This window comes from Papio anubis, chromosome 2 (assembly GCF_008728515.1).
Source record: "Papio anubis isolate 15944 chromosome 2, Panubis1.0, whole genome shotgun sequence".
In the NCBI taxonomy this organism is placed as follows: Eukaryota; Metazoa; Chordata; class Mammalia; order Primates; family Cercopithecidae; genus Papio; species Papio anubis.
In genome coordinates this window covers 29011153-29021191 of record NC_044977.1, presented here as the reverse complement: position 1 = coordinate 29021191, position 10039 = coordinate 29011153, and the positions used below count along the sequence as shown (strand labels likewise).

At 44.2% G+C, this 10039-nt stretch overlaps 1 protein-coding gene across 1 annotated transcript; it reads left to right on the top strand.

The window, feature by feature from the left end:
* The first annotated feature begins 575 nt into the window (after positions 1-575).
* Positions 576-8668, top strand: DPPA4 (developmental pluripotency associated 4). Its single transcript, XM_021934009.2, has 5 exons — positions 576-695; positions 2524-2684; positions 2771-2821; positions 4722-5010; positions 6401-8668. The coding sequence occupies exons 1-5, from the start codon at positions 629-631 to the stop codon at positions 6601-6603; spliced, it is 771 nt and encodes a 256-aa protein (XP_021789701.2). The 5' UTR covers positions 576-628; the 3' UTR covers positions 6604-8668.
* The last annotated feature ends 1371 nt before the right edge of the window (positions 8669-10039 follow it).

Below are 10039 nucleotides of genomic sequence, written 5' to 3'. Positions count from 1 at the left end.
GTCACTCTGCCAACAGTGTTAGAAAATAATTTATTTGGAAGGGGTCAAGAATGAAGGATTGGGGGAAAAAAATTCTTCAGGTGAGAGATGATGGAATACAGTAGGTGAGTTAAGGGCCTTTCTTTTTTTTTTTTTTTTTGAGACAGTCTCATTCTGTCACCCAGGTTGGAGTGCAGCGATGCAGCCTCTACCTACCTCCCTGGCTCAAGTGATTCTCCTACCTCAGTCTCTTGAGTAGCTCGGGCTACAGGCACGTACCACCATGCTCAGCTAATCTTGTTTCCTTTTTGTAGAGGCAAGGTTTCACTTGTTGTTGCTCAGGCTGGTATCCAACTACTGGACTCAAGCGATCCTCTTGCCTTGTCCTCCTAAAGCACTTGGATTACAGGCGTGAGCCACCACGCCTGGCCTGCATGACAGTGTGTATTAAGATGATACCCAGAGGAGAATCCACACTGCCAGTGGAGTCCAGTGACTGCCTTGGTGCCTTAGAAGTGAGTTATCTTGAGGCAGGTAGTGTATGTGTGGTTTGGACACTGGAGGAATGACTGACCAGCTCCTCTGTTCCCAGTAGACCTCCACAGAGAAGTCGAGGGAAGAGGATCAGCAAACTTCTAATCAACCAAACATGATTGCTTTGCCAGGAACATCAGCAAAGGGAACCAAAGAAAAAATGTCTGTCAAAGGCAATAAAGGTAAGAGGTCTTCAAATCCTCAAATCCCACTTTCTCAGGTCTTAGAAGCCAGAGGAATTTTTCTGAAGAAGAAAAGCCAGGGAAGAAATTTCCGTCATATATTTTGCAAATCCTACAGTTCATGGGAGTCTAGCTTAAACTGCACCTTCCTGAAGCATCTTTTGGTCACCATTGCCCTAACCGATCCCTTCCTATCTTCAGACTTCCACAGCATATTTGGTTCTGTTGATCATTTTTTCCTTCACTTGCTACTTGGAGTTAAGAATTTCAATGTGCAATGATTTGGGAACAGACAGCTGTAAATTTGAAGACCCATTCTTGAAACCGGACTACCTATTCTAAAAATAAGTTTGAACAATATCTACCTTTATTCGGGTGTGGGAATGGAGTGTTAAAATTTACATAGAATAATTAAGTGAAGTACTTACGCTATGCCTAAGAAGTAATATGTACACAGTAAACCCTACTAACTGTAAGTGTCATTACAGGCTGTGTCTTTTTTTTTGAGACACCAAGACAGGGTGTTGGTCTGTCATCCAGGCTAGAGTGTGGTGGCACCATCTCAGTTCCCTGCAACCTCTGCCTCCCTGGTTCAAGCGATTGACCTGTCTTAGCCTCCCAAGTTAGCTAGGATTGCAGGCGTGTGCCACCATGCCTGGCTGATTTTTGTATTTTTAGTAGAGACGGGATTTTACCATATTGGCCAGGCTGGTTGTGAACTCTTGGCCTCAAGTGACCCATCTGCCTTGGCCTCCTAAAGTGCTGGGATTACAGGTGTGAGCCACCAGACCCAGCCTTAGACATTTTTTTGGCATGATCCTGGCCCACTAAAACCTCTGCCTCCCGGATTCAAACAGTTATCCAGCCTCAGCCTCCCAAGTAACTGAGATTACAGGCTTGTGCCATCATGCCCAGCGATTTTTTTTTTTTTTTTAAGTAGAGACAGCATTTCACCATGTTGGCCATGCTGGTCTCAAACTCCTGACCTCAGGTTATCCCCCCACCTCGGCCTCCCAAAGTGCTGGGATTACAGTGTGAGCCACTGTGCCTAGCCAAATATCTTTACTGAATGAAGACAAGGTATGTGAGGTGCAGAAGCAGGATGAACAGAAACACAGCTCAGCTAAGGAAGCATACCTGCTATGAAACCAGAGTGCTGCCCTGACTAGGGTGGGCTGGCAGAATTAGGAATATTAGTGGTTGCCTGTGTAGCATTGTCAGGTGTTGAGTTTGCTCTGTGTGTAGAGGACACCACTGAGTATGATCTCAAGTCTAAGACAGCGGTAATTCCCCTTGGGTGGAAGTGCCGGTGCCACCACCTGGGTTCTGTGGACTAAAGGGTTCACAAAGGAGCACGTGTACCTGAGTAGTGGGGAGATTGAGGAATAAAACTGGGATTTAGAAGTGGTAAGTCCTAGGTTTGAGAGGGATTGAACTATTAATAACTAAAACTGATTTTAGGCCGGGCGCGGTGGCTTAGGCCTGTAATCCTAGCACTTTGGGAGGCCTAGGTGGGCAGATCACAAGTTCAGGAGTTCGAGACCAGCTTGGCCAACATGGTGAAACTTCACCTCCACTAAAAATAGAAAAAAAATTAGCCGGGCGTGGTGGTGGGCATCTGTAATCCCAGCTACTCAGGAGGCTGAGGCAGGAGAATCGCTTGAACCCAGGAGGCAGAGGTTACAGGGAGCCAAGATCGCGCCACTGCACTCCAGCCGGGCGACAAAGCAAGACTCTCAAAAAAAAAAAAAAACAGTGATTTTACTTTTGAAATTCTGAAAAGGTACACAAAGTTAATTACTACTAATTTGATTCCATTCTCCTTCAGTGCTCTGTCCTAAGAAGAAGGCAGAGTGCAATGCCAACCCCAGACCTCAGAGGAAGATACCAATCCCTCCATTACCCTCTAAACTGCCACCTGTTAATCTGATTCACCGGGACATTCTGCGGGCCTGGTGCCAACAATTGAAGCTGAGCTCCAAAGGCCAGGTGAGGGCCTAGGCTGGGGATGGTACTGCTGGGAGGAAGGGTAGGAACCTTACTTGCCTTACTAACTCAGTTTTCTGTTGTCTTAGAAATTGGATGCATATAAGCGCCTGTGTGCCTTTGCCTACCCAAATCAAAAGGTAACTTTTTAAAGGATGTACGTTTCAGTGCTTATCCTAATTACCTATTGTAGCCTCAAAAGTGAGTAAAGGAACTGTCTTAGCCTCCGCTTGTCCCTCCACCCCTAGTTCTAAGAAAGAACAGTATTTTCCATGCCTGCTTTCCTTTTTTTTTTTTGAGATGGAGTCTCACACTGTCACCCAGACTGGAGTGCTGTGGCACCATCTCAGCTCACTGCAACCTCCACCTCCCGAATTCAAGCAATTCTCCTGCCTCAGCCTCCTAAGTAGCTGAGATTACAAGCACCCGCCACCACGCCCAGCTAATTTTTTGTATTTTTAGTAGAGGTGGGGTTTCACTATTTTGGTCAGGCTGGTCTTGAACTCCTGACCTCGTGGTCTGCCCACCTCGGCCTCCCAAGGTGCTGGGATTACAGGTGTGAGCCACCGTGCCTGGCCTTCCATCCCTACTTCTCACCAAGTCTGCAAAGAATAATAAAAATGAGGCAGCCCAGCCTGGCCAACATGGTGAAATCCTGTCTCTACTAAAAATACAAAAATTAGCCAGGTGTGGTGGTGCATGTGTGTAATCCCAGCTATTCAGGAGGCTGAGGCAGTAGAATTGCTTGAAACCAGGAGGCAGAGGTTGCCGTGAGCTGAGATGCACCATTGCACTCCAGCCTGGGCACAAGAGTGAAACGCTGTCTCAAAAATAAAGAGGCAGCACTTAAATTTTTTTAATTGACAAAAATTGTATATTTTTATCATGTACAGCACATGGCTTTGAAATACGTATACATTGTGGAATGGCTAACTCAAGCTAATTAATACATACATCACTTTACATACTATATTATTATTATTATTATAATTATTGAGACAGAATTTCGCTCCATGCATCCGCTGCCTCCCGGATTCAGACGATTCTCTCGCCTTAGCCTCCCGAGTAGCTGAGATTACAGGTATGCGTCACCACACCTGGCTAATTTGGATTTTTAATAGAGACGGCATTTCTCCATGTTGGTCAGGCTGGTCTCGAACTCCCGACCTCAGGTGATCTGCCCACCTCAGCCTCCCAAAGTGCTGGGATTACAGGCGTGAGCCCCACCGTGCCCAGGTTTTCTTTCTTTCTTTTTTTTTTTTTTTAAGACAAAGTTTCGCTCTTGTTGCTCAGGCTGGAGTGCAGTGCGCAATCTCAGCTCACTGCAACCTTCACCTCCTGGGTTCAAGCGATTCTCCTGCCTCAGCCTCCAGAGTAGCTGGGATTACAGTCACCTGCCACCACGCCTGGCTGATGTTTGTATTTTTAGTAGAGACAGGGTTTCACCATGTTGGCCAGGCTGGTCTAGAACTCCTGACCTCGTGATCCGCTCACCTCGGTCTCCCAAAGTGCTGGGATTACAGGCGTGAGCCACTGTGCCCGGCCAGCAATTTTCTTTCTTTCTTTTTTTTTTAAAGACAGAGTCTCCCTCTGTCACCTAGGCTGGAGTGCAGGCTCACTGCAACTTCCGCCTCCCTGGTTCAAGTGATACCCCAGTCTCAGCCCCCTGAGTAGCTGGGATTGCAGGCATGAACCACCACGCCTGGATAATTTTTGTATTTTTAGTAGAGATGCGGTTTCACCACGTTGGCCAGGCTGTTCTCGAACTCCTGACCTCAAGTGTTTCACCAACCTTGGCCTCCCAAAGTGCTGGGATTACAGACCTGAGCCATGTGCAGCCAACTGTGCAATTTTCAAGACGACAGTACATTGTAATTAACTATGTATAGTTACCAAGTTGTACAGTGGATCTCTTGAACCTAGACCTCCTGTCTAAGTGAAACTTTGCATTTGATCAAGAACTTCTTAACTCTGAGGCCATTTATTTTTGTTAGAATTTTAATCTTTATTTTTATCTTTATTATCTAACCCTTTCTGTAGGATTTTCCTAGCACAGCAAAAGAGGCCAAAATCCGGAAATCATTGAAAAAAAAATTAAAGGTGGAAAAAGGGGAAACGTCCCTGCAAAGTTCTGAGACACATCCTCCTGAAGTGGCCCTTCCCCCTGCGGAGGGGCCGCCTGCCCTGGAAGATTCCACTGCTCTCCTTGAGGGAGTTAATACAGTTGTGGTGACAACTTCTGCCCCAGAGGCTTTGCTGGCCTCCTGGGCGAGAATTTCGGCCAGGGCGAGGACGCCAGAGGCAGTGGAATCTCCACAAGAGGCCTGTGGTAAGCCCAACACGAAGAGCTTATTCTGGTCCAGTGGGGAAATAAGCTTAGTAGAGATTAATGCCTGATATATTTTTAGGGTATATCAAAATGCCTTTGAGGGCCGGCGATTCCTGGACCCTGCCCACAGAGTTTCTAATTCAGGGTCTAGGACAGGACCTGAGCATTTGCATTTCTTTCTTTTTTTTTTTTTGAGACAGAGTTTCGTTCTTGTTGCCCAGGCTAGAGTGCAGTGGTGCGATCTTGGCTCACCACAACCTCAACCTCCCGGGTTCCAGCGATTCGCCTGCTTCACCCTTCCTGAGTAGCTGGGATTACAGGCAGGCGCAACCATGCCCGGCTAATTTTGTATTTTTAGTAGAGACGGGTTTTCTCCATGTTGGTCAGGCTGGTCTCAAGCTCCCGACCTCAAATGATCCGCCTGCCTCGGCCTCCCAGAATGCTGGGATTACAGGTGTGAGCCACCGCACCTAGCGGGAGTTTGCATTTCTCAGTTTTCCGGGCAGCAGTAAGGATGCTGGTCTGGGGACCACAGTTTGAGAACCACTGCTTTAAATGATTGATGGCATCAGAAGAGGATAGCAGTTTGGTTTTCTTTCTTTCCCCTTTAAGCAATTTAAATTAAAAGTGAGATCTAAAATTAATTGCTTGCAGCTGAGCCCCAAAATGGCATTAATAAGTTATTTAAAATATTTCCCAGTGTTTTCATTGTAAAATGGGCGATACCTAGCTTATATGTTGTAAGAATTACAGAAAATACAACAAAAGAAGACAGTAAACTGTTTAGCACAATCCAATGTGTGTTCAGAGCTGGGGCCCCTGAGCTTGTTTCATGAAGCCCTTTCCAGACACTCTGGGTTAGTCTTTCTACCATCTGCCCACCCACAACTATACTACTTCCAACTAGATTTATTTATTTATTTGAGACGGAGTCTTGCTCTGTCGCCCAGGCTGTAGTACAGTGGCGTGATTATGGCTCACTGCGAGCTCCGCCTCCCAGGTTCATGCCATTCTCCTGCCTCATTCTCCCAAGTAGCTGGGACTACAGGCGTCCGCCACCACGCCCGGCTAATTTGTATTTTTAGTAGAGATGGGGTTTCACAGTGTTAGCCAGGATGGTCTCGATATCCTGACCTCATGATCCGCCCGCCTTGGCCTCCCAAAGTGCTGGGATTACAGGCATGAGCCACCGCGCACCGCCTAGATTTTTAAGTTTTAACAGGAACTGTCTTGTATGCTTTTCTAAAGGAGAACAGAATAGAGAAGAGGTTAAGTTAGGATTTCAGGGTTCACATCTTGGAGTTGGTCAATCAAGGGTGATGGGCCATAATGCAGCCTTACATCAGTATGCCATCCTGGTGTGTGGGTGCCTGTCTCTCTCCTTCGCCAGGTGTCAGGTGGTGTGTGGTCCATGGGAAAAGTCTCCCTGCAGACAGAGATGGTTGGGTTCACCTGCAGTTTCATGCTGGTCAAGCCTGGGTTCCAGAAAAGCAAGAAGGGAGAGTGAGTGCACTCTTCTTGCTTCCTGCCTCCAATTTTCCACCCCCGCATCTTGAAGACAATATGTTGTGCCCCAAATGTGTTCACAGGTAATTACCTGATGCTTTTCTACAAACTAAAAGTGGGTGCTGGATTTTCAATTGCAGAAAGTCAAGATACACATTAATCTTATATAGCCATGTATTTCAAGCTCAAATTGTCAGTAAAGAGTTTCAAGAAAATCATTACTCAGTTAAGTTTATCCCCAGGAAACAGAAAGCATTTCTGTGTCAGGGTTTAATGCTTCTACCTGGAGACACAGAATTCTGGGAGCAACAAACATTATATAATTACTATATTCAAAGTGTATGCCCTACACAGAAATAATGACTAGTAAAAAAGCTCTTTAGGTAGCCTACAGTCTAAACAGGGATGGTGCACATACAAACACCTGGAATAACATGGTGAACATCAAAGAAGAGATTCCTTAAGTTAAGGGAAGAATTGACTAGATGGAAAGGAGGGATCGGTAATTTCTCAGCCAGGGAAACATAGCAAGACCATCTCCCACAGGAGGAAGTGTGTGAATGTGTGATTGGCTTTTCCTTTGGGATATCCTGCTTTTTGCTGTATTTTGATAATCTCTCTATGCCAAGCAAGTTGAATAGAAGTGCGGAGGTCACTTTGGGTAGTCCTTTAATGGCATACTTGGGTTTTTGGGAAAGTGATGCAAAGAGCCCCTCTAAGACTTCTTGTCCATGGTTCGCACAAGTCAGGGAACATATTTCAGGAGCATGATAACTTGGCCGATGATCTTCATTCTCGAATGACAGCATCACAGGCTTGTTACCTATGATCCTAAAGTTGTAAGGGCAATTTCTACAGCATTCCAGCAGCGGGTTTCTTGGCTATTTTTGATACTTCTTGATTCTTATCTTTTTGAAAACAAACATTTTATTTGCTTTATAGGAACAAGGTCTTAATAAAAAGCCTCCAATGGGAATAGAATATCAGGAAAAAGGCCACATCTATGGTAATTAATAGCAGAAAGTCTGGAGAGTCGGATTCCGCGGGGCTGCTGACAGGTGAACTCTGGTCCTCTGCACACCTGTTTATGGACCATGCAGACTGGTGGGGTGGCAGATGTTAGCCTAAGAGCCCTAGCAGTGCCTGTTGCTTTGTGAGTGGAGATAGAGACTCTCAGATTTAAAAACGGAAAAACATTTCGCAAATTACCATAAATTGTAGCTAATATGTAGAAAAACTCATTCGTACTACTTTTCCAAAATAGACATGACTTCAGCAGCAGCTCTTTTTTGTTTTGTCTTTTGAGACAGAGTCTCACTCTGTTGCCCAGGCCGGAGTGCACTTGTGCAATCTCAGTTCAGTGCAGTCTCTGCCTCCTGAGTTCAAGTGATTCTCCTGCCTCAGCCTCCCTAGTAGCTGGGATTGCAGGCACCTGCCACCACACCCAGCTTTTTTTTTTTTTTTTTTTTTTTTTTTTTTTAAGTAGAGATGGGGTTTCCCCATGTTGGCCAGGCTAGTCTCAAACTCCTGGACTCAAGTGATCCACCGCCTCGGCCTCCCAAAATGCTCGGATTATGGGCATGAGCCACTGTGCCTGACCTTCAACAGGTCTTGAAGTTCTCCAGCTGAGCGTTGTGAAGGAGTTGAGTAAAACGGTAGTTGGCTCTTATGCTCAATTTTCTCTTCCTCTGAACACTGACTACTTTAGGAGCTGCTTCATTCCAATTGCAATTTCATAAAACGTAAAGTATTTTAAGGCAAAGAAAGGCTGTTAATTCTCTCCCTCAAACACATGATTTTTAATATTCGAAACAATATTTTTCAAATATTTTTGAAATCTCTTAACCTGAGATTTCTATGGTTTGACTCCAGGATCAAAACACAAGGGACTTGTCTGTATTATTTCACTTATAATTGTTTTGTATATTTCTGGTGTTTAAAATGTTTAAGGTTGCTTCCCACTCATAAATACATAATATGTTGACTTAAAATGTGTTTATTAACCGATTCTCCATAAATAAAAATAAGATGTGTATATAAAATAATTCATCTGTTGTATTTAGGGAACTGTATTCGTTGCATGCAAATTTTATTGTTAGTGTTCTTAACTCAAAAGTAGGAGTAAACCAAAATGTGTGATTTTTCTTTTGTATGACTCATTTGTTTGTTCTTTATTAGTTGGCGGTATGGGTCGGATCATTTGTTTTTAAAACTACTTAGGTATGATTGACATACAAAAACTGTACATATTTAATGTATCCTATTGAGTGTAATTAATTTTTAATTTTACTCAATAGGATTTTTTTTTTTTTTTTGAGACGGAGTCTTGCTCTGCCGCCCAGGCTGGAGTGCAGTGGCCGGATCTCAGCTCACTGCAAGCTCCGCCTCCCGGGTTCACGCCATTCTCCTGCCTCAGCCTCCCGAGTAGTTGGGACTACAGGCGCCCGCCACCGCGCCCGGCTATTTTTTTTTTTTTTGTATTTTTTAGTAGAGACGGGGTTTCACCGTGTTAGCCAGGATGGTCTCGATCTCCTGACCTCGTGATCCGCCCGTCTCGGCCTCCCAAAGTGCTGGGATTACAGGCTTGAGCCACCGCGCCCGGCAATTTTTAATTTTTTTGTGTACTTCCTAAATTTATAGTCCTGTGAGTCTGGGAACAGATCTGTTTTTCACTTGTCCTGATTTAATGACAGTTTCCAACATTGTTTTGTTATTACAAGTACGGAATTTCTATTATTTTAATTTTATTTTATTTTGCACCTTTAATGAAGATACTAAAAATAATGCACTGGAAGGAGTGGCAGAGTTGGAAAATATGTAACCATCATAATACAGATGTGTAATAGGTTTGGGAAAGAATCCTCAAAAATGTTAAAGCAAGGGAGGAAAGTTTGTTGAGAAGCAAGATGTTCTTCTCTCCTGGACCCCATTGGTTGTTGGTGGTCAGAATTGTTCAGTGTAATAAATAATAGACATTTTTTTCTTATACTATGTGTATTGTTCGTTTTAATTTTGTTTCCTTTTTAAACTTTTATCCTACTTTCTTTGGATGGGTCAAGTTTCTATTCCGTTTCCTTCCTTTCTATTAATTTGGAAATTTCCTTTGCTTTATTATTCTGCTGGTAGATACCTCCCTGGTTCTAACATATTTCAATAAACTTAAATTTCTCTCTATACAAAATAAATTAATAATTGGAGTCTACTAGTAAGACAGTTTATTTACTCATCCTTCTTGCCCCGGCAAGATAAAACGTTAAAGTTACATAACTCACCAAATCACCCTAATTTTCACAGGCCTCCCCCAAAGTTCCTATCACCACATTCAGTCCCCTCCTCCCTGTCTGCCGGCTATACTCCCAGAATACTAAGAGGAAGACAGTTGGAGCTATAAACTCCCTGTGTCTCAGATGAGTTCCCTGGCAGAGGCATGACATCTTGATGTTTTGTGGGGGAGCTGAGAGAAGAGGTTTGTATTCCCAATATCCCATCTGGATGTTAAGGTAACATTTGTACAAATAGGTCT

Coding starts and splice junctions, on each gene's coding strand:
- DPPA4 (XM_021934009.2), top strand. CDS start 629: ATGATTGCTTTGCCAGGAACATCAGCAAAGGGAACCAAAGAAAAAATG. Junction 2,685..2,770: donor AGCTGAGCTCCAAAGGCCAG/GTGAGGGCCTAG, acceptor CTGTTGTCTTAG/AAATTGGATGCATATAAGCG. Junction 5,011..6,400: donor ATCTCCACAAGAGGCCTGTG/GTAAGCCCAACA, acceptor CTCCTTCGCCAG/GTGTCAGGTGGTGTGTGGTC.